General features: G+C 39.2%; 1 protein-coding gene across 4 annotated transcripts in view; it reads right to left on the reverse strand.

The window, feature by feature from the left end:
* Positions 1-24,861, reverse strand: part of mllt10 (MLLT10 histone lysine methyltransferase DOT1L cofactor) — a 207,394-nt gene that overhangs the window by 45,667 nt on the left and 136,866 nt on the right. For all 4 annotated transcript variants that reach the window (XM_052016276.1, XM_052016277.1, XM_052016275.1 and 1 more), the window contains one exon: positions 23,013-23,130. In XM_052016276.1, the coding sequence (XP_051872236.1) occupies positions 23,013-23,130 (118 nt within the window). The remainder of the gene's footprint in view (positions 1-23,012; positions 23,131-24,861) is intronic.

Genomic DNA, 24,861 nt, shown 5'->3' on the forward strand with positions numbered 1-24,861 from the left:
ATCTGGGGGTCCATATCCATAGATCACTGAAAGTCGCTTCACAGGTGGATAGGGTAGTTAAGAAAGCTTATGGGATGTTAGCTTTTATAAGTCGGGGGATCGAGTTTAAGAGCCGGGAAGTAATGATGCAGCTTTACAAAACTCTGGTTAGGCCACACTTAGAGTACTGTGTCCAGTTCTGGTCGCCTCATTATAGGAAGGAAGGATGTGGAGGCATTGGAAAGGGTGCAGAGGAGATTTACCAGGATGCTGCCTGGATTAGAGAGTATGGATTATGAGGAGAGACAAAAGGAGCTAGGGCTGTTCTCCTTGGAGAGGAGGAGGATGAGGGGAGACATGATAGAGGTATACAACATATTGAGAGGAATAGATAGAGTGGACAGCCAGTGCCTCTCTCCCAGGGCACCAATGCTCAAAACAAGAGGACATGGCTTTAAGGTAATGGGTGGGAAGTTCAAGGGAGACGTCAGAGGGAGATTTTTCACCCAGAGAGTGGTTGGTGCATGGAATGCGCTGCCTGGGGTGGTGGTGGAGGCTGATACATTGGACAAGTTCAGGAGATTGTTAGATAAGCATATGGAGGAACTTAAGATAGAGGGATATGTGGGAGGAAGGGGTTAGATAGTCTTAGGTGTGGTTTGAAGGGCGGCACACATGGTGGACCGAAGGGCCTGTATTGTGCTGTATTGTTCTATGGTTCTATGATTAAAAAGAATAAGGCTTCCAAATAATATTAAGCAGCAAGCACATCTTTCTAATTGTTAAACTTCTGAGCTGTTTATTACCATTGTATTTGAATATAAAACTGCTTTTAAGATGGCAATCAAAACTACATATTTTCTGTGGCTGAGCTATTGAAGTATTAATGTTTCGTAAAGAAAATGAGTCAAAATATACTGAACTTTCGTCAACAGTTTGGGAGAGGTGCTGAAGTCCTCTCGTGTTTATCCTGACTTCTGCACTTATCCATTGTAAAGCAGAATTTGGAAACTCACTGCAGGACAGATGCAGGTGCACCTGCCTTCTTGCTCCATCGTGAGACTCAGCATTGTGCCAAGCAGAGCTCAGTCATGCTGAGCACAATGTGCACTTCACATCCAGTCCCTTGGCTTTATAGCAGTGTGCATCATTAGCCCATTAATTTGGAGTAGATTGCCAATCCGGATAAAGTTGTGTTTTCTTGACTTTCTTTTTCCAAAATTAGTATTATTATTTCTAAATAACAGATATATGGCTTTAAATAAATTTCTTATTTAAATACTTTAACTGTTTTAATTCATTACATCGGTATCAAATCATTTTAAACATCTCTGATATCAGGGACATTTAAAAACAGTTAAAAGAAACCTTCAACAGCATAAACAGTCAACAGACCATGCTTCAGGCTTCAGGATCTGCCACTGAGGCCTAGTTGCTGCTCACTGACCAATTTACTTTGCAGGACCAGATACAGTAGCAAGGTTTCTAGCTAACTGGACCCACAGGACTGTAAAAGGCAAGTAAAAATGCAGAGACTGCTCTTGAGAGCAAGCTTGAGGTGAGACAAGATCAAGCATAATCCAGTCCAATGAAATTATTCCAAGTGACAAATCTGTCGATGCTATCCAAACTTCTTTAAATATTGAATCATGATATGGTCGTGGTTAAAGATTATGAAACTACCTAAGGAATCGTTTCCACCCAATAAAACCAAAAACTCTGCAAGAAAAAAATGCTGCGAAATGTAGGTAGAAAACATTGGCAGACTGATTATGCACTTATCATATTTTTGTTCTATCAATGATAGAATACATCTGTGAAACAAAAACTGTGCATAAGTAATCATATAGTTAAATTTTAATAGTATATTCTTGGGCTGGTGTTGGGAAATTAGACTTCCATGAGAGCAGTAGCAAAAGAGTAGTGAAATATTTTTTTTGGCCCAACAGCTCAGGGGATATAGGGGACAACTGAGTGAGCACAAGTGAAACAATTAGTCTATGTGAACATGGCAGAGGAGCAAATAAGCAGCTTTTCAGCTACCATACCAGGTCTAAAATAATCTTTAGGTTATGGTAGCCTAGTGGTTATGCAACTGGATGTGTTCCTCTGAAACTGTGAATTCAAATCCCGAAGGAATCTGGAATGAAAAACTGCTGATGTGGAACAGAAAACAAACATTAAAGCCATAGAAGACTGAAAACACAACCATCAACTTACTACCCAGACTGCTTCTCATGTCTTGTGCATACAAGCTACACTTTTGACTCTTCAATACCATTATGCTGCTGTTTGATCATCCATGCCCCATCCTATTCATGAGGGACACAGTGTACAACTATTGCCCAGCATCAGCTGGCTTCTCATAAACCATTGCTATCCTTCCTCATTAGTGCTCTGTGTCCAGCTCAGTGGTACTGAAATTTTCTTGCAGTGCATGGTTGTATCTGTGTTAGTGACTAGTGCTGTGGTGAGTGCTGCTCTTCAAGTTCAACAGGGTGACTGGATTCTTCCTTAGTCAATGGATAGAGTAGATAATAAATTAAAAGTAAATAAGACAATTAGATATTAGTTTGTTATTGCATGCCTTTTTTGGTCTGAACTCAGTGTGGACATATTATAAACCATGCACATCATTGAATATAATCCAAATGACATGACACATACCATATGTCCAGTGCTGTCCACCAAGTGCAACCAAACCCACATCTTTCAAGCTCTCCCTGCCAAAGAGCTTCCATCATATGGACTCGCAACTTATGGTTTCGTAGTGTACTGTCTCTTCCACCCTGAGCCCTCCAATTATATGATAAATTTTCCTGCAAACATAAGAGTAGTGGGGATCAAGATACCCCAAATTTGCCACGAAGTATTTCTTGTGATACATTTCCTTCATGGCATACAAAATTATTTGGACATCTTATTTCATAAATTCTTAAAAATATTTTTTCGTATACATATCTTATAGATTTTTTTGCACATGTTGTCACAGATCATAGAAACTGGCCTTTCAGCCCACTTGAGTCCATACCCAGTACATTAATCCCAATTTTATTCTGCAAATATTCTCATCAACTTCCCCCCAGCTTCAACCACTCACCTACATGGGCACTGTACAGTGGCCAATTATCTTTAGCATGAGAGAGGAAACCAAAGCACTCAGAGGAAACCAGTGTGATCACTGGGAAAATGTGCAAACTCCACACAGACAGCACTGGAAGTTAGGACTGAACCTGGGTCACTGGAACTTTGAGGCAGCAGCTCTACTAGCTGCGCTACTGTGTGGTACAGAGCAAAGGTCATATAAATTGTTATATTACTATGAAAAGCCATTTCAGAGAATATTGGCAAAAGAATAAGTACTGACCAAGACATCACAGAGAATTTCCCTGCTCTTCTTCAAACAGTGATGTGAAATCATTCATGTCCATTTAAGAAGGTCTACTTTTAACTGCCTTAAATGACAACTGCCTTAAACCTTATAGCAGGCCCCAAGATATAAAAAGAGAAAATGCTGGAAACTGTCAGCAAGTCAGACCACCACTCTAATGAGATAAACAGCCTTAAGGTTTCAGGACAAAGACTTTTCATCAATTAACTCTGTTTCTCTCTGCACAGATGCTGCCTGAACTGGTGAATATTTCAATGTTTTGTATTTCATACTTCTAATATGTGCAGTATTTGATGTCAATTTAATACTATGTGTTAATTCTCATGTTTTATTAGTGACAAATCGTAATGTAACTCTCATTTTTGTCTTAACGTTTCAGATAATTTTACTAGCTAACCTAGTACTTTCTTCCTCTGTTCTACCTTAAAAATCTTTATAATCTCCATAATTTAACTTCAAAAGAACTTGAAATGTATCAGGTCAGGAATTATATTTTTATTAATCTCACCCAGAATTTAAATTTTGGATTAATAAACATTTATATTAACACCAACTAGATGGCATGTTAACTGCTTAAAGAATATAGAACATGAATGTAGAACAGTACAACACAGGAACAGGCCTTTTGGCCCAGCATGTCTGCTTCAACCATGATGTCAATCTAACTATTCTCATCTGCATGCACAAGGTCTGTACCTCTCTATTCCCTGCCTCTTCGTATGTCTGTCTAAATGCCTCTTAAAAGTTGCTATCATATATGCTTCTAACACCTTCTCTGGCAGAGCATTCCAGGGACCCACCTTGCTTTACACATCTCCTTCAAACTTACCCCCTCTAACCTTAAATTTACAGTGGCATGCAAAAGTTTGGGCACCCCTGGTCAAAATTTCTGTTACTGTGAATAGTTAAGTGAGTAGAAGATAAACTGATCTCCAAAAGTCATAAAGTTAAAGATGAAACATTCTTTTCAACATTTTAAGCAAAATTAGTGTATTATTTTTGTTTTGTACAATTTTAGAGTGAAAAAAGGAGCACCATGCAAAAGTTTGGGCACCCCAAGGGATTTGAGCTCTCAGATAACTTTTACCAAGGTGTCAGACCTTCATTAGCTTGTTAGGGCTATGGCTTGTTCACAGTCATTGTTAGGAAAGGCCAGGTGATGCAAATTTCAAAGCTTTATAAATACCCTGGACTCCTCAAAACCTTGTCCCAACAATCAGCAGCCATGGGCTCCTCTAAACAACTGCTGAACACTCTGAAAATTAAAAGAAACGATGCCCACAGAGCAGGAGAAGGCTATAAGAAGATAGCAAAGTGTTTTCAGGTAGCCATTTCCTCAGTTCATAATGTAATTAAGAAATGGCAGTTAACAGGAATGGTGGAGGTCAAGCTGAGGTCTGGAAGACCAAGAAAACCTTCCGAGAGAACTGCTCGTAGGATTGCTAGAAAGGCAAATCAAAACCCCCATTTGATTGCTAAAGACCTTCAGGAAGATTTAGCAGACTCTGGAGTGGTGGTGCACTGTTCTACTGTGCAGCGACACCTGGACAAATATGACCTTCACGGAAGAGTCATCAGAAGAAAACCTTCCCTGCGTCCTCACCACAAAGTTCAGCATCAGAAGTTTGCAAAGGAACATCTAAACAAGCCTGATGCATTTTGGAAACAAGTCCTGTGGCCTGATGAAGTTAAATTAGGACTTCCTGGCCGCAATGAGCAAAGGTATGTTTGGAGAAAAAAGGGTGCAGAATTTCATGAAAAGAACACCTCTCCAACTGTTAAGCACGGGGGGTGGATCAATCATGCTTTGGGCTTGCCTTGCTGCCAGTGGCACGGGGAACACTTCACTGGTAGAGGGAAGAATGAATTCAATTAAATACCAGCAAATTCTGGAAGCAAACATCACACCGTCTGTATATAAAAAAAAGCTGAAGATGAAAAGAGGATGGCTTCTACAACAGGATAATGATCCTAAACACACCTCAAAATCCACAATGGACTACCTCAAGAGGCACAAGCTGAAGGTTTTGCCATGCCCTCACAGTCCCCCGACCTGAACATCATCAAAAATCTTTGGATGGACCTCAAAAGAGCATTGCATGCAAGACGGCCCAACAATCTCAAAGAACTAGAAGGCTTTTGCAAGGAAGAATGGGCAAAAATCCCCCAAACAAGAACTGAAAGACTCTTAGCTGGCTACAGAAAGCGTTGACAAGCTGTGATACTTGCCAAAGGGGGTGTTACTAAGTACTGGCCATGCAGGGTGCCCAAACTTGCTTCAGGCCCTTTTCCTTTTTTGTTATTTTGAAACTGTAAAATATGGAAATAAAAAAGTAATCTTGCTTAAAATATTAGAGTAATGTGTCATCTTTAACTTTATGCCTTTTGGAAATCAGGTCATCTTTTACTTGCTTAGCTATTCACAGTAACAGAAATTTTGACCAGGGGTGCTCAAACTTTTGCATGCCACTGTATGTCCTCTACTATTTGACATTTCCATCCTGGGAAAAAGACTACCGACCTATTTATGCCTCTCAAAGATTTCTATCAGGTCACCCCTCCAGTGAAACCAAACCAAATTTGTCCAACCTCTCCTTATAGCTAATACTCTCCAAATTCAGGTAGCATCCTGGTGAACCTCTTCTGCACCCTCTCCAAATTCTCCGTAACCTACCTGTAATGTGGAGACCAGAACAGCATACTCCAAATGTGGCCGAACTAAAATGTTATACAGCTGCAACATAACCTACCAACTTTTATACTCAATGTCCCAACTGATGAAGGCAAGTATGCTTTATGCTTTCTTTAACACCCTATCACTTGTGTTGCCAGTTCCAGGGAGCTACGGAATTGCACCACAAGATCCTTTTGTACGTCAATGCTAACGGTCCTATCATTTACTGTATACTTTCCTCTTATATTTAACCTCCCACAGTTTAAAACCTCACATCTGTCTAGATTAAATGCCACTTGTCTGCCATTTCTCTGCCCATATAGCCAACTGGCCTATATCCTGGTGAATCCTTTGACAACCTTCCTCACTATCCACAACTCCGCCAATTTTTGTGTCAACTGCAAATTTACTAATCAGCCCATGTACATTTGCATCCAAATCATTTCTATAAAATCACAACTAGCAAAGGTCCTAGCACTAATCCCTGTGGAACACCACTGGTCACAGACATCCAGTCAGAATAACACCCCTCCACCACTACCCCTTGTCTTCTATGGCAAAGACAATTTTGAATCTAATCTACCAAGTATCCATGGATCCCATGTCCCTTAATCTTCTAGATCAGTCTACCATAAGGAACCTTGTCAAAAGTTTTATTAAAGTCTATGTATACAACATTCACTGCCCTACCCTCATTAATTATCATCGTCACCTTCTCAACAAACTCAATCAAATCACGTTGTGAGCATCGAATGCATGACACTAACTTGAATCCTCTACATTGAAGAAACCAAATGTAAATTTGATGACCACTTTGCAGAACACATGTGCAGGTGGTCCTATGCTTCCAGTCTCCCATCATTTTAATTGTCTAACCCACTCCCACGATCTCTGTCTCTGCCACCTCCTGCTTTGCTCCAGTGATGCCCAACATAAGCTTGAGGAATAGCACATTTGCCTGAGTACATTAAAGCCATGGGCAATTAATATTGAATTTAACAATTTCAGGGAGTTGCTCTTTTTTTAAAAAAAAATACCTCTTCATGGAAATATGGCTGTACCTTTCTGTTTCAATTTGTTTAACTTTTCTGTTTTCAACTGCCAGTTTTTAAAGTAATTGCTACTGTGACAGCCTTGGCCTGTACTCTATCACAAATGTTCCCTCTGTTCTCTCTGACCCTTCCCTTCTCTGTAACTTAAAACATGCTTGTTTTCTCACTGCAATTCTGATAAAGAGCCCTTGACCCAGAACATTGCCCGTGTTTCTCTCCCCCAATGCTGCCTGATCTGATGAATGCTTCTAGCAATTTGTTTTTGTTACAGGAGATATTTTGGCTATTGAGCCTGTGCTGGTTATAGAATCATATTTTACAGTGCAGCCTGCCCATATACTCCACCCATAACAAGCCTCACCCATAACCTGTCTCTCATTGTTGGAATACAATGCTGGCAACCCTAATCAGGCTCTGTCATAAAAGAAAAATTAGAGGTGAACAAGCAGTTCAAAATATTACCAGGAAAAGGAGGAAACAAGAGGAAGTATTATTGGAATAACCTGTGACTAACTTAAAATAAAAATGGCTGTGAGGTAGGTTTATGGCAATGCCATGTAAAGAAGAATTAATGAAGCTGAGACTACTAGAGGATCAAAAGGCTGAGAAAATGTGAATAGCTAAGGAAGTCGTGACTACACTTATGAAAATAACAAGATGCAGAGGAGGAAAATGGCAACATAAATCTTGCAGATCCCTGCCTTGAAATCTCTAAACTTGTTAATTGAAAGGAATATACCTCAAGTGAACTTCCTTGGAACAGATATTTTCCTTTATGATGTAGCTGTTGAAAAGAAAAGTTTGCAACTTTGCAGGCCACACGTTATTTTTAAAACATTTGTACTGTCCAACTTATTCTTCCTTCTGTAAATTTGAGCTCTGCCTTCAACTGCTTGGCATCTGGGTTCAGGAATTCTCTCTTAACCCTTTCTTAAAAATGCTCTTTGAAAATCTCTCTTTGGCCAAGCTTTTAGTAGCCTGACACACTCCTCTTTTATTCAGCTCAAAATCAGATTTTATTTGCTAACTCTTGTGAAGTACCCTGAGACATTTTATTCTTTATAAATGCAAACTGTTCAAAATTTTCCAAATAATCCCAAATAATCCAAATAATCTCAAATTATGTCTAAAATTTTGCAGGTATTTGTACTGAAACATTTGTTTACTCAGCCAGTGAAAAAGCTCAATAAGGTGATCATCTCTTATTTCTCAATTTATTTGGCAAACATGTCTTTATCTTCATGTCATACATTTAACCACAATACTAATCAAAATACTTTAGGTTTCAAAACTGATCACATTTATTTCCATCCAAGAAACTTCTGATTAATGAATTTTCCCTATTTTTTCCAATAATCATAGAGCAATTCCAGCAAAGCACTTTTTAAAATCTGGCTATTAGCTCAGAGAAATTACATTTCTTCCATAGAAATGCAGCAAGAGCCTGTTTCAAACTGAAACATGTGCAACTGATAAAGCCAATACATAAATGAGCACTAACAAAATAATGATCATGGTCAAACCAAATTTCTTCTCTCCCTAAAAATTGGGACGGTTGACTTTTTATTACTGTGTTGAGGTTACAATCAGATCAGCCATGATCTTACTGAATGGTGGAGCAGGCTTGAGGGACTGAGTAGCCCAGTGTCTACACCTCCTACTCCTAAGTCATATGCTCATATCATGATTCAGATTATTGAAGCAATATATCTGTGATAATTGCAGTAAAATTAGGTTTGAAATGTGTAATTCTTGCAGTTTTAACATAAAAGCAGCCAAACACAGGGCAATGATGATCCTACGAAATTTGTATAAGAAAGGCAACAGGGACAAACCAGGAAATTATAAACCAATGAGCCTCACATCAGTAGTATGTAAATTACTGGAGAAGATTCTTGGGGGCAGGATTTACTTGCATTTGAAAAAGCATGGGATTATTAGGGAATTGAGCTTTTTAAGGAAGTGACGAAGATGATTGATGAGGGTAGTGCAGTGGATGTTCTCGATGTGGACTTCTGTCATGCGTTTGACAGTACCCCTCAAGGTAGGCTGGTCCAAACTAAGCAGATAGCAGTCGAAGGCTTACCTTGTTTTTGGCTGCAGCCTCCAACATGCTCTTCCATGTCTCCATGCAGTGCAGAGCTTCAGTGTAAGCTGGGTGATGACGCTACCAGCTGCACCTTTTAAGAAGTTGTGATTGTCCTGAAATTTCCAGAAACTAACTCCAAGGCCACTGTTGGGTTATTTGGGAATAAATAACATTCCCTAGTAGTGTCTACATGGGTCAACTTTTCTTTTAAATATGGGAAGTTTTGTACAACAAGGGGCCTTTGGCAACACTACGCTAGAAGGGAAAAAAAAAATCAGCTACCTGCTCCTTCCATCAATGTTTCACAAACTGCTGCATACTTCCAGGATTTTCTATTAATTTGAGATTTTTTTATTTCAGAACCTGCTCAATCAGTAGAGTTTTTTTGAACAGTCTGCTTTAAAGTTTTTCAACAGTTAGAATTTATGATCTGAAATAGTGCAGTGGCCTTTTAAAACAGGGATGTGACTTCAGTTTCAACAAGTGATGTTATTAAAATAACAAACCTCACAGTACAAAACAGCAGAGGAATCATCTTGGTCTCTCATTCCACTGGATCAAGATCTTGCACTTTGAAATCCACGTGGTAGCTGGTGTACAACAGCTACTGCACATTAAAGAAAACTACACACAGCCAACTTTTATTCCACAAATATGAAGTTCGGGACCTGGAACATCAGGACCCTTATGGACAATACCAACAGTGCTCGATCTAAACATTGCTCTACTATCAAAACTCAAGAACTTGTATGCTTTGACATCAGCAAGACCACACTGAGTGAAACATGATGGGCAGATTGCGGCCAGATTAAAGAATAAAATGATGGGTATACTTTCTTCTGGAGGGAAAAAATGGGAGAGGAGCACTACCTTCACATTAAGAAAGAGCTATTCTTCCATTTCAGTGACTCTCCCTGTGGAATTAGTGAATGATGTATGATCTTTGAACACACGATGGTCATCAGCGTAAATGTCTCAACCCTGAAAGCTTCACGCAAGGCCAAGAAGAACTTCTATTCTCACCTTAAATATCCTGGTCCGCAACCTTAACACAGATGAATTGGTTCTCCTGGCTGATTTCAATGTCAGAGACACAACCCTCTGGCAAGACATTATCTCAATGAAAGTAGTGAATAACAACTTGAACTAGATACTTCTCCTAGTAAAATGTTTAAAACTTGGCCTCGTCAGAACAAATATTGCTTTGTTAGAGGGACAAGCACAAGAACTCATGGCAACATACCCCTATCAAGTACTGGCAGCTGTTAGATGGGATTGCGAGTATAGAGGAGCATGTTAAGAGGCTTCAGGAGATGTGTTCAAGATGAGTTAGGGGGCGAGAACAAGGCAGCTGGAATATAATATAGAAAATATGTGAAGTCATTCATTTTGGTGATCTTAACACAAAAGCAGAGTACTTGTTGAAAGGAGAGAGACTGGGTTGTGTTGACGTTCAAATGAACTACAGTCAGCATCACAATCGTGCATCTCCACAATTATACCGATAGTAGAGCTGCAGTCTCACAGCTCCGGGGACCTTAGTTCAATTCTGATCTTCCGTGCCATCTGTATGGAGTTTGCATGTACTTCCTGTGACCATGTGGTTTTCCTCTAGATGCTCTGGTTTCCTCCCACCTCCAAAGCAGTGTGGGTTAACTAGCCTAAAACTTGACAGTGAAGAGCTTCTGTCATATAATCACAACATCACCTTTCACCTGAGAAAAGTATCTACCACGATGCCTCAGAGAGGCTGTAATTGTGACAATTTTCAGTAAAGGAAACATTTGACTATGATAACTACAAAAGGGTCTCCTTGCCGTCTGCCACAGAGAATGTCAATGCCAAGGTACTTCTAAATTTCCTCCTCCTGAAGAGCCGCTCCCCTAACCATGTGGATTTCGCCCATCTCGAGGTACAGTGGACATGATCTTCAGCATGTGACAACTCCAAGAAAAACACAGGGACCATCACCACTATACATGACCTTTTTGACTTCACTAAAATCCTATTATTGGGAAGGACTGTGGAACACCATCTTTAAATTTGATATCCAAGCCATGAAGCTAACCAACAGGACCATGACAGAGCCAATCTCAGTGAAGACCAGTGACAACAAGGCCACATTAATGCCTAACACTTTTCTCACTGCAAAGTTGCACTTCACCTTCAACAAGTTTCCTGTGGGAGTGCAACTAATGTTCAGAACTAATGGGAACTTTTCAACATACGACAACTACATTCCAGAAACAAGGCCACCCGAATGACAGCAGCTAAGCTGCAGTAGGCAGATGACGCTTATGTTTGAGTATGCATGGAGGCCAAGCTCTAAATATCATCAATTCGTTCACTGAAACATGTGAGACAACACTGTACTTCCAAAAGATAAAGGTCCTCTTCCACCTGGCAGACTAACCTTTTCCTTGCGGACACCTACCCCTGAACGACGACCAATAAACACCAGGCTATTGTCTCCTGCAATATCACAGATTTCTTTACATCAGGAGATCTCCCCTCCACAGCCTCCAAAGTGATAATGCCCTAATCCTGCACTTCCCATTTCTACCTCTTACCCAAGATCCCACTGTTACTGCCTGCTCTTGTCCTGCCGAATTTATCTCCTCATACCTTGACTCCATCCTGTCTCTCCTTGTCCAGTCCCTTCCTACCTACATCCGGGACACCTCACATGCCCTCCCTCATTTTGACAATTTCTGATTCCTTGGCCCCCACCGTCTCATCTTTACTATGAATGTCCAGTCTTTTTGCACCTCCATCCCCCATCAGAAAGGCCCTTCACTTCTTTCTGCAACAAGGATACAACCATTACCCTCCACCAACACTCTCTTTTGCCTGCCAGAACTTGTTCTTATCCTGAACAACTTCCTGTCGCTTTCTACCAATCAAAGGTGCAGCCATGGGCACTTGTAGGAGCCCCAGCTACACCTGTATTTACAATGGCTACATGGAACAGTTCTTGTTCCAAACCTTCTCTGGTACCACTCACCAAATCTTTCTCCGCTATATCGACAACTTCATTGGTACTGCTTCTTGCATCCATGCGGAACTTGTCGATTTTATCACCTTCGCTACCAACTTCGATCCCACTCTCAAATTCACTTGAACCATTTCTAAACACTTCTCCCTTTGACCTAACAATAGCGCCAATTGCTGTTTGCAGAGAGCTTCAAACTACCACCACACCTTGCTTATAGAAGTGTTTCCTACCTTTACTCATTGAGGTGCTGACTTTAAATTGTATATTACTCCTCTAGTCCAAGATCCAACTGTCAGTTATGAGGACATTGTAAAAGCTGAGAGGGAATACAATGAAGAATTTTTCACCTATTATTTGACAATAAATCAATTCTTTCATTTCTTTTGTTATAGTATTATTTATAAAGGCAATACATGCATTATGGCCATTTGGATTACAGAAGTTTGCCCTTACAGAATTCTCAAATCACTACCAAAAAATTTTGAGGTACTAAATAAAATTCACACTCATGGAATTTGTGTTTAAAAAAAAGGAAATAAATCGACATAGTTTTTTTTCAGCTCTCGTTTCTCGAATGCATGCACAGATGAAACGGCTCTGCATTACGGAAAATCGTAATTTTAACTGTTTTCTAGGAATGCAAGCATAGGATACCCCATAACGTGGGGGTTGCCTGCCCTAGTTTATTCACCCAAATCCCCTCCAGCCCCCCCCCCCCCCTACAAGACCTTTTGACTATTTTATTTATCCTTTCTTGTCAGACCCTGATCCCAGCTCAGTTCAACTGGAACTTACCTCAATGCTCAGTTCTTCCCCATCCAAGCACAGGTGTCAATACCATAAGATATGGAAACCCTGTTTCTTGTACTATTTCTTTAACCATATGGTCACCTTCCTAATCTCTTTATCCCTATGTCAATTTACATGATTTTTAACCCTTCAGATTCTCAGCATCAGAGTCATACAGCATAGAAACAAGGTCTTTGGCCCACTATGTTCATAGTTTGACTTTTATTCATTTTATCCATGCCCCTCATAATTTCGTACATCTCTATCTGGTCCTGTTAGGCAAGGAAAACAAGCCTAGCCTGTCCATCCTCTCCATATTCCAGACAAATACCTGATGAATTTCCTCTGCAACCTCTCCAATGCATTCATGTCTTTCCTGTAGTGTGGTGACTAGAACTGCACACAACACTCAATCTGTGGCCTAACGAAAGCTTTATAAAATTGTACCATGACCTCCAAGTTCTCATCTCTATGCCCCACCTAATGAGGACCTGCTCTCACATGCCTTCTTTGCCACCCTATCTATCTGTGCTGCCAATTTGGGTCCTTTTGGCCTCCAATCACAAAAAACCTCCACATCACCAGTCTCCTAGTACCAAGCCAACTTTCGATCTAATTTACCAATTTGTCATGGATCTCATGGGCTCTAATCTTTTGGGATTAATCTCCATGTGGGACCTTGACAAAGGCCTTACTGGAGTCCATGCAGGCTACATCACCGCAATGTCCTCATCAACATATTTTGTTACTTCTTCAAAACACTCAATCAAACATGCTGATCTCCAGCAGAGCTTTAAATTTTATCATGTTCCTGATACCAAAGTTAACATAGAATGAAGAACTGAGAAATGTTGAAAGTACACCACAGTGACTGAACTATGACTGTTACGGACATATTTTTTGAGTATTTTTCCCCCCAAAATGTTGATTCAACACTGCCTCAAAGTTTGGTGCAAAACAGATGTCAAAGTTGCTAATAATTATACAAAATGGGGGAAGGGGCTTAGAAGTGAAACCACTTAATATGGTCCTTGTGCCCTCAAACATCTTCCCTATAGAAGCACAAACACAAGATAAATAAAACGCAAGAAGAAACAGCATTCTGACTTGTTTCTCCATAATTCTTCACATTACAGAGGTGTAAACTTACATTTCAAGTTTCAGTTATTGAAGCCATTTACATTGTATGTTGGCCAGCCAGTTTGAGCTTTTACTAGTAAAGGAACAACTCTGGCCTCTAGGAATTTCCCTTGTGCTATTGAGTCACGTGACCTCCTGACCTCCCTTCAAGCCAAAAGCATGACTGATTCATTCTTGTAAATTGCCTAACCCTTTCCCAGGAGGTTGATGGTAGGAAGAGAGAAAAAGGAAGTATGGCTTCCTTCAGATGTCACTAATTCTACAGGAAAAATGATGCAATCACTACACCAGCTCTATAGGAATTAAAAGTTAGGGCACAGATTATTAGAAACAGAGAATCAGGCAAACACTAGCATATTAATATGGGGTGGGTGGGGGAAAGGAATGAAAGAGACACATTTTCTACGTTTAAAGCACAAGTTATCTCTAACAGGTTAAGGTCTTTGACACAAAGTAATCTAATATAGTTGCTTGAACAATAAAAAGGGAGGCTCAGCCCATTCGTGACAAAACATAGTGGTGTGTTCTTATTCACTGCACAAAACTAAGAGAATTGCACACATCAATCACACAGCCACAGGAGACATTGCAGCATTCCAGTGTACAAATAACTTTAGTCAAACATTTACACTTCAGGCACCAAAAAATGAGTTATAACATTTAGTAACAACAGCATTAACATTTTTCTTCTGACATCTAAAGTATTTTATCTAAAATAGTACAATGAAGACTTATCAAGAGATGTCTCTTCGAAAAGTTGTAAAGCAGTGGACTACTTTATTTTAGAATTGAAGCTTTAAAACGAATTCCAGAATTATTCTAAAATTTTGATCCACAGATGGTCAAAGCCAGGAGTGAGAATATCTTTGTGAATATGCTAAAGCAATTAAAAGGAAAACACTTTCCAATTTCCCATTTTTTTTCCTTTTTCCTCTCAGGCTTGAATATATTTTTCATGACTCTGCTCTCTGGGGTAGGGATTCCAGAGGTTCACATCCCTCTGAGAAGAAATAAATTCTTAATATCAATCGTCAATGGGCTAGCACTTATTCTGAACTATGCCCAGTGATAGATTACCCCTCAATGGGAAACATTCTCATAGCATCCACCCTTCGTCAGTTTTGCTCCAGCTGGTCAAAACAGAGCATTGCTCAATTATATACTCCTTTAAATATCTAATTCACCCACAGAACTCTCTGCACACACTGCCTACCATAAACATTTACTACTGTCTGCATTAAATAGCTAAAATCTACATTGTTTATCTTACTTCAAACTCTGAGAATGTATTCTTGATTCCAAAATTTGTAGCAACCTTAGTATTCAATTTATCTATTCTCTTAAGAATTTTGAATACCTGAACAATATCTCCCAAGCTTTACATTCTCCAGAGACAATAATCACAAGCTCTTCAACAGCTTCCCACAGTTCAGATATCTTAAGTATCAAAATATCAGTTTGCCAGTTTTGTTAATCATTTGTATTTTCTAGCTACCACAGTTCACTGTAATAACAGTAAATGCTGCTAGTACTCAATCATAAAGGAACTGTGGAGAGAGAAACAGTTACAATTTGAAGAACTTTTCATTGAATTCAAGTGTTTACTCCATTTCACTTTCCACACATGCTGCTGACCTGTTGAGCGTTTCCAGGATATTTTTTCCCATTTTTATTTCTGATTTCCAGCATCTGCAGTTTTTGGTTTTCAGTCACTACAATAATAGTTGACGCGCTTAAAATAACTAATTCAATAAACACTGAAAATAACCAATTAATTTGAAAGCACTTAACTGCAGAAAAATTTAGTTTGTTCTCATTTTTTTATGATTTTAAATTGTGCTATTTGAATTATTACATTGAAGCAAATAAAATATATATAGCATCTGTTTCTCAAACAGCTCCTGGATTCACTCTCTATCCACAATTTTCTTCAACCTTAAGCACTAGTTTGTTGACTCAACCTTTCTTCAACTTTGGACTCCCTTGTGTAACATGAATGCCTGTGTAACTTGAATCCCTGTGTGCCCAGATCCAAGCACATTGTTTCTAGCTATCTTTTCTGCTCCTTTCAGGCCCTTCTATCCCATTCCCTTCACTTCCTGTCACCCCATCAATGCCACCTTTCATTTCACTGCTTTTTGGTACTTAACCCAAGCCATTATTCTGAAGAGTCCTTTAGAGGAATCATCTTGCCTACTCACAAAAACCCAAATTCTCCCACCCTTTTCCCTTACTGAATTCTGAACCCAGCTGGCCTGCTGGGGCAAACCTCACCAACAGATTTCCACTCCACTCATCCCTGTCATCCTTGTCAATGGAATATATATGGCTGCTCCTTCAGAATGTCTTTGTCATAGAGTCCTAAAGCGCTGAACCTGGACCGTTGGCTCGTTGAACCTTTGACAGAACCTCAACTGTCGGGGGCTGAGACATTCCCCCTTACTGAATCTTGGACTCTCCTCCTAACCCTCTGACATTTTTCCATTGACCCATCTTTTTCTTTTAATCCCAGAGCAATCTCACATTGCATTTACCACATACATCAAGCTATGCAGATAAAATCATGTATGGTCCTGGACAATTAAATAGTGAACAAGAGGCAGCAGCTCCATGAACATCACCATATTTAATGGTGGTGGAGGCCAGCACATACATGCAAAAGACAATAGTAAAGTACTTGTAACCATTTTCAGCCATAAGCATTGAGTGAATGATCCATTTGGATCTGCTTCCAAAGGTTTCAGCAAAATGCAAGGCTGGCTTCAGCCACTTCAATTTATCCCACTTGATATTAAGAACATTAGTTTCAAATAGCCAGATTTCATTGTAATGTTGAAAAGGGAACTGGAATACTATCTGAAAAGAAAGAATTTGCAGCACTGTTGGGAGACAGCATATGGGGCAGGAAGCCACGTAGAACAACTAGACTGCATAATCAAACAAGTATAATGGAATGTCAGAAACCATTGCATCTACCAGACAACATGAAAAATCACCCAGCAATATTACATGTACAATAAACAGGACGAATGAAATCTGGCCAACTATCACTTTATTGTTCTACCCCAATTCATCAATAAAGTGATGGTAGATGTTGCCAAAAGTGATATTAATTGATTAAAATAATATTGGTCACCAATAGCCTGTTCAGTATTCCCTACTTTGGGTTCTCCAAACTTCAATCCAACTTTGACCCAGACACATACAAGAAACTAATTCAGATGGTGAGGTGAGAGTATAGGCAAATGACAAGACTGCATTTGGAACCAAGGTGCCAAAAGGAAAATCGAATAGGAATGACTGGTAAAACTCCCCTCTGGCTGGTTGGTTAGGAAGATAGTTATCGGAGTTCAACCAACTCAGCTCTGGAGCATAACTAGAGCAAGTATCAATGGGAAGGACATCTAGGAAATGGTAAATAATTTAGATCATACCTGGTAAGTAGAGAAGAGCCAATTTCAATGGATCAAGTGCAGATCTAGCCCAGGTAACTTGGGACAATGTTTTGAAAAGGAGGAAACAGAAACCACTGAGGTGAGGGAAAAAGAGACAGATGGAAATCCTATTGAAGCATAACATTTTTCAAATTTACCATTCCTGGAAAAGAAGTGGCAGTGAATTTAACACGTATTGAAAAATCAAAATTGTAGATACTGGAAATCTGAAACATCAACTTGTGCATCTGTTAGAACTGGACCAGGTCTTCATTCTGATATTTTGTTCCCCTTTCTGCTGATGCTGCCAGCCCTGCTGAGTGTTTCCAGCATTTCTGTTTTTGTTTCAGATTTCCAGCATCTGGTGTTTCTTAATTTTCATTTGGAATCAAAGGTGCACAGTGAAAATGGTAATTGAACAATAGGAAGCCTTTTAAGATGAAGACGTTTTAGCTACATTTCAATGAAAATGAAGGGTAGGGAAATTAAATAAAACAGAGCATAAAAAGAGATGCCAGGTTATTAAGACAGGAGAACTGGACTGATCAGAGAAAGTAAGAAAAGGAAGAGGCCAAAGGAGATCATGAGAAATGAGATGCAACAAAAGTAGCCTACAGCTATTAACAGGAAAGGAGCTGTAATTGGCTGATCATAGACTAGAAAGGAAATCTGCTCAAGGAGTTGGAAAGGATCACCGGTCCTAAATGAGTACATGATATCAGTCTTTACCAAGGAACATGCTGCTGCTGGAATAGATGTCACTGAGATTCTGGGAGGTGGTGGGGTTGTGTGGAGCTAAAAATTGATCAAGAGGAGACACTAGAAAGTCTAGCTGCATTTAAAGTGAATAAATCACCTGGTGCACATGGGTTACATTCTAGGTGGCTGTGGGAAGGAAGAAAGGAAATTGTAGAAGCTCTGGCCTTAAAGCTCTGCACACCTGTATATTCAGGGATGGATGGTGCCTAATGACTAGAAAATTACAAATTTTAGAATCTTGTTCAACAAAAAAAAGGGGGTAGAGATAAACTACAGCTCAGTCAGTTCAATAGTAACATTGGGAAAACTTCTAGGACAATGGACAAATATGGATTGATGAAAGAAAGGCAGCATGGATATGTTAGGGGAAAATTATGCCTAAATAAGTTCTTTTTTAAAATGAGATAATGCAGTTGAAGAGGGAAATACAGCTGATGTATAATATATGGGCTTCAAAAAAGCATTTGGTAAAATTCTACAAAATAGGCTCCTTAACAAGATTAAAGCCCATAGAATAAAAGAGATCGTAGCAGTGTGGAGAGAAAATAACTAACTGGAAACAATAGTAGTCAAAGGTGGTTTTTCAGATTGGAAGGAAGTGTACAGTGGAATTGCCCATGGGTCATTATTAGAACCATCGCTTTTCTTAAGACATATCAAAGTCTTGAACTTGGACTTGAGTGTACTGGGCACAATTTCTAAATTTGCTGATGATACTAAAATTTGGAGGCATAATAAACTGTGAGGATAGTAATAGACTTCAAGGTTATATAGATAGACAGTCTGGTGAAATGGGCAGATAGATGCCACATCTGGGGGTAGGTCTACGTAGTTCATTGAAAGTGGCAGAGCAGGTTGAGATAATGGTTAAAAGAGCATTTGGGATCCTGGTCTTTAAAAATGGTGCATAAAGTATACAATGGAGGAAGCCATCATAAATCTTTGTATTGAAATAGCATGGTCACAACTGGAGTAATCCATCCAATTCCAGGCATCACACTTTAGATAGAGATTTATTTAAGTGATTTTAGGGATGGGTGCTTTAGATATATAGAACAGAAGTAGCAGCAAAATCCAACTGAGGCAATTCAAATCATCGAGAGTATAGACAGTACATGGAGAGAAGCTGTTCTTGTTGGGAAAGGGTCAAGAATCAGGGGATAAAAGGAATCAATAATGTCATGAAGCAAACTTTTTTTAATATACCATGAATGATTAAGGAATGGAATACACTGGCAGGGATAACAGTAGAGGTAGATTCAAGCGAGCTATATAATTATCTGAAAATAAAGATTAAGAAAGTGTAGGTCTATGCAGAGAGGGGGGAGAATGGAACCTGCCGCAATTATAGTCATACAGCATGGAAATAAGGCATTAGGCCCACCGCATCCACATTGACCAATGGGCAAGCATCCATATTAATTGTACCTTCCAGCACTTGGCCTATAGCCTTCAATGCCTAGACTATTCAAGTGCTCATTTAGGCACCTCTTAAATGCTGTTAGCAACTCTGCTTCTACCACTCTCTCTGGCAGTGCATTCCAGGTACTTGCCACTCTGTGTACAAAAAGGTCTCCCTCATATCCCCTCTAAATCCCTTGCCCTAAATCTGTGCCCTCTAGTTTTATTCATCTCTGATAAGGGAAAAAAAGATTCCTGTAATCTATCCTATCTATACTCTCATAATGTTATATATCTCAATCATGTCCCCTCCTAACCTTCTCCGCTCCAGGGAAAGCAGACCTAGCTTCTCCAGTCTCTCCTTATAACTAAAACACTCATCTCAGGCAACATCCTGGTGAATCTCTCTGTGACACCTTTTGCACTTTTGCATCCCAATTCTTCTTAAATAGAGCCTTTGAGAACTCCTCCCATGCCATATGCATCTGCTATTCACTGTAGGAGTATCTTGAAGCAGTGTTCCAGACCCAACCATTTTCAGCTGATCGTAATGACCTTATTTCCAGTTCAGTTAGAGGATTTTAGCTAAAAACTGCAGTTTTCAACAGGGAAGGAGAAGACAGCTCAAGACAGAAAAGTTTTATAGCTAGAGCACCAGGTATGTAATTCTGCTTTCACAGACATTACTTCAGGCTGACAGGTTGTTTCTCTGGGTCAAGGTCAAGGAAATCACTGAGTGGCTGCAGAACATTCAGGAGAGGGAGTATGGTCATGATACATATCAATATTAATGACACAGAAAAAGGGCTTCAGTCCCACTGGCAGATTTTAAGGAGTTGGAAAAGAAATCAAGAAGAGCATTTCAATAGATAGTAATTTCTGGATTACTCCCAGAGCCTTGTGCCAGTAAGTAGAGGAAGACAGTGCCAATAAATGCAAGATTGGAGAGATGGTGTAAGACAGAGGGCTTTAAACCCTTGGGACATTGGGACCGACTCTAGGGAAAGTAGGACCCATACAGGCCAGACGGATTACACCCAAACACAGTCAGGGCTATTATCCTTGCAGACATATTTGCTAGTGCTGCTGGGGAGGAGTTAAAGCAGTTTGGCAGGTAGATAGGAAGCAGACTGCCTTTCAGAATGAACAAATGAGAAGCACGACAGAATACTCTACACTTGCCTGAAAAAGTAGAGCTTCAACAACACTCAAGAAGCTTGACACCATCCAGGACACTGGCAACCTGTCCACCTTCCTAGACATTCACTCCTTCAACCATCAGTGCCCAGTGGCCACATTATGTACCACCTACATTGCAGCAACTTGCAAAGAGGCTTCTTTGATAGCTCCTCCTAAGGATGAAAACTCTACAGTGCGTAAGTGGAAGGGAAGTAAGTGAATGGCAATGCTACTACTAGTGAGACCCCATTAAAAATGACACAAAATTTTGACTTGAAAATATTTTGTCATCCTGCATCATTGTTACATCTAAATATTGAAATTCCCCAGGCAAGAGCACAAAGACAGCAGCTAGTCACTATTTTATCATGCAATTTGATATGGAAGTAAATGCTTAGTCTTCCAGTTCTACCCAAGTGCTAAAATCTCACCAGAGGCCCTCAAATTCTGCTAAATGCACCCCAGCTGTAACATTTATTTCTGAAAATCTCCAAAATTGTCTCAACATCTCCCAAAGCTGTGCTGATCCTTCTGCCAATGCCAATCAGATTTCCACTCCATGACACTCCTGGCAAAGCTGTAATCAAATGGTACCCTCTGGTGCATTTTCTTTCCTCAATCATCTTTGTGCACACAACTGGTAAACCATACCATCCTTCTAACATAGTTCTTTGTTTTCATGCTCAGGAGAACAATGGCTCTACTTTAGTTTATCTATTCTTGCCAGTACAGCTCCAATCAAGGCTTTTCTTCTCAATGTAATATTTCCCCTAAATGCAAACTGCTATTCATGAAAAATCAGTTATTCGACATACTTGGAAGCTTAAATACAAGGTATGTGGATTTAAGTCTGCTTTTCATTTTACACACTTCTGTACCTATTTTGAACATTTCTGACTTTTATGAAAGCTCTGAAATTTAAAAGGGACTCATTTTTCAACATCAAATTCTTTATGCAAAATTTGGAGATTTCTAAAGGTAATGCTAACTCTGTACCTAAATAAAATAGAAATAATCTTTCAAAAGTTCTGTTCAAAGAAGCCTTTTCCATCATCACAGAACCTTAGAAAATTAAACACAAGAGCTCATTCAGTACATCATGCTTATACCAGTCAATAAAAAGAGCCTAATAATGCCAATTCCTAGCACTAGGTTTGCAATCGTGCAGGTTAGAGCTCTTCAAGGACACATTCTAATACTTTATAAATGTACTGAGAATTTCTACCTTTAAATCCCTTTTGGGCAAAGAGTTCCAGATCCCCAACGACCACTAGGTGGAAAAAAAACTTCTCATCTTCACTCTAATTCTTCTGCTGATTACTTTAAATCTGTGCCCCATTATTAATGACCTCACGACTAAGGGAAATAGGCGCTTCCCATTTGCTCTATCTGGGCCCCCTCATGGTTCTACATACTTCAATCAAGTCTGCCATCACCTCTCCTCCAAAATAAACAACAGCAACATTTTTAATCTTTCTTCATATCCAAAATCTTTCAGTCCTGGCAACATCCTCATAGAGCTCCTCTGCATCCTATCCAGTGCAAACATGTATTTCCTATAATGTAGTGATCATAACTGTATGCATTACTCAAACTAGAGTCCAACCACTATTGTATGATGTTCATGCATAACCACACTGCACTTACATTCTCTGCTTCAGCTATAAAAGAAAACCTTTTTAAGCAACCTCATCAAGTTGTCCTACCTCCTTTTAGAATAAGTGGACATGCACTGCTAGGTCCCTCTTTTCCAACCATTTGTGTATTCTCTTGCTTAGTTGTACCTCACTGATTCCATTACTTCACACTTCTCCATTCTGAATATCATTTGCCACCTTCTGTCTAAATGACCAGACCACCTCTATATTCCTGCAGTCTAAAACTTTCCTCCTTACTGTATCATCTCCAAATTTCTTTATCACATGTCCTGTAGAGATTTTAAAAAGGATAAACTAATTGTAGCAAACCATGTGATGAATAGTATTTTAAAATTTCCTAAGTAATACAAAATTCTTCAATAGGCATCTTCAGGTGGAAAACTAGCTTAGCACGCCATCTCTCAAGAATAAAAATCTTGAAATAATTTCTGATTTACATTTTTTCTCTTCTTCCAGTTCTGCTCAAACTTACCGGCTGGACTAGTTTCAGATTGTGCAATAAGAGCTGCCATTGCTGAATTAGGATTTAATTGATTTCCAAACATGTGAGATGGTGCAAGATTAAAAGATGATCCAGGTAGTGCACTTGCCTGTTGAGAATATGATAAAGCACAATTAGAAATTGAACGAAAGGCTTTGAGACAAATCACCTGTCATGGACAAATTCAAAACTGTTAAATTAATACATTTATAACAAAAGAAACCACATTGTGCTGGAAGATTTGTGATTACTCTTCCATACATAGTTACTTCCCAGTTTCAATTATGCTAATGTTAAGTCATCAGTTCTTCTGTATAGCAGCAAAACAATACAGCATCAAACTGTCACCCAAGTCACTTATACACAATTTCTTTTAAGGTAAACTTTGCCCCTTCTTCTCTTGCTCGTTAGGATATGGTTTGGTAGCTACTGGCTGCCCTCTAGTTGTTATTACGTGAATCTAGTTAGTGAATGCTAGCAGAATACTGCGGCACATAGCCATATTCTGCCAAAATAGTTAGATAGGTGCTTTTCAACAGTTAACATTCAAGTGTAAAAATATTAGCTAAATCTCTCCTTCCTACTCCATCCAAATCCTGTCTCAGCCAAGAGCAGTTAAGTTATCAGAGAATAAGAATGAAACTAGAGTCTCAATTGCTTGGTGCTAGATTATCAGGCAGCTCTCTTACAATTTCTAAGCTAGAAATAAGTTTATTAACAACAAAATATAAACATTAAAGATATAAACAAATTCATTTTTAACAATATTCTGGATGTCATAATCAGAGCTACAGCATTCAACCAGGTCAGTTAGATCATTAAATTATCACAGCGATTATCCAATTTAAGAACCACATATTTATTGAACTTCTATTTGAGAGTTCTTTCTTCACAGATTATCAAACAGAGTAAATTCAAAACCAGGTAATGGGCTTTTTATTGTATCCTATTAGATATAATTGTAAATGTTCCATTCAGTACTTTAAAGCATTAATCAAATAAAAGAAACCCCTACTGCCTAAATGGCATAAAGAATAATAATTTACTTGTCTTTTCTTCTGTACTGCTAATTCCAACAATAGATGTTTGGAAAAATAATTGCAATTATAGTTTAAGTTTTGTGCAGTTAATGGTTTCATTCTTTTGTACAAGAAGTTACAAAAATTGAGCTGTTGTAAGGAAACAAAGTACTGCTAAAACAGCATGCTGTAAGATGCAGCAATTATAATGAACAGGAGCATGTGACAGCAAAATTGTGCATACTTTAATTCAGGCCTATTTGAGAATATAATTCACTATGAGAATATGGGAGAGGGAGAGATTCTTCAGTTATGTGGAGAGACTTACGCAGTTGAAATGCCTTTCCATGTAGTGTCTTTGGACCAGGGCAGGTTATGGAAAGGGGGATGGGGGTGGGGTGAGGTGGTGGAGGAGGGAGGGGTAGGGTATTTCAAAATTGAGATTTATTAAGATAGATAAGGAAACACTGAATCTACTATTAGGAAGATTGGTAACCAAAAGACATATTTATGACTATTGGCATAAAAAAACCCTGAAGGTTAGATTTTAAAAACTCCATAATTCCAATCTGAAATGTTCTACCTGAAAGGATAAGGGAAGCAGAATCCAATGGTGGCTTTCAAAGGAGGACAACAAGAAAAGGAAGGCTAATGAACATCATACTAATTCAGCTGACAAGATGGGGTGAATTGTGTATTCCTGTTCTCTGATATTCAACAAAATAACATCTGAAGATATACATTTCACAATTTCTAACTATATTTGCAGGTTTCCACAGAGGTATAACCACAATGCCTTAAAGTTTCATGTTGTGACAAGA

The sequence above is a fragment of the Pristis pectinata genome, chromosome 5, assembly GCF_009764475.1.
Source record: "Pristis pectinata isolate sPriPec2 chromosome 5, sPriPec2.1.pri, whole genome shotgun sequence".
Lineage (NCBI taxonomy): Eukaryota > Metazoa > Chordata > Chondrichthyes > Rhinopristiformes > Pristidae > Pristis > Pristis pectinata.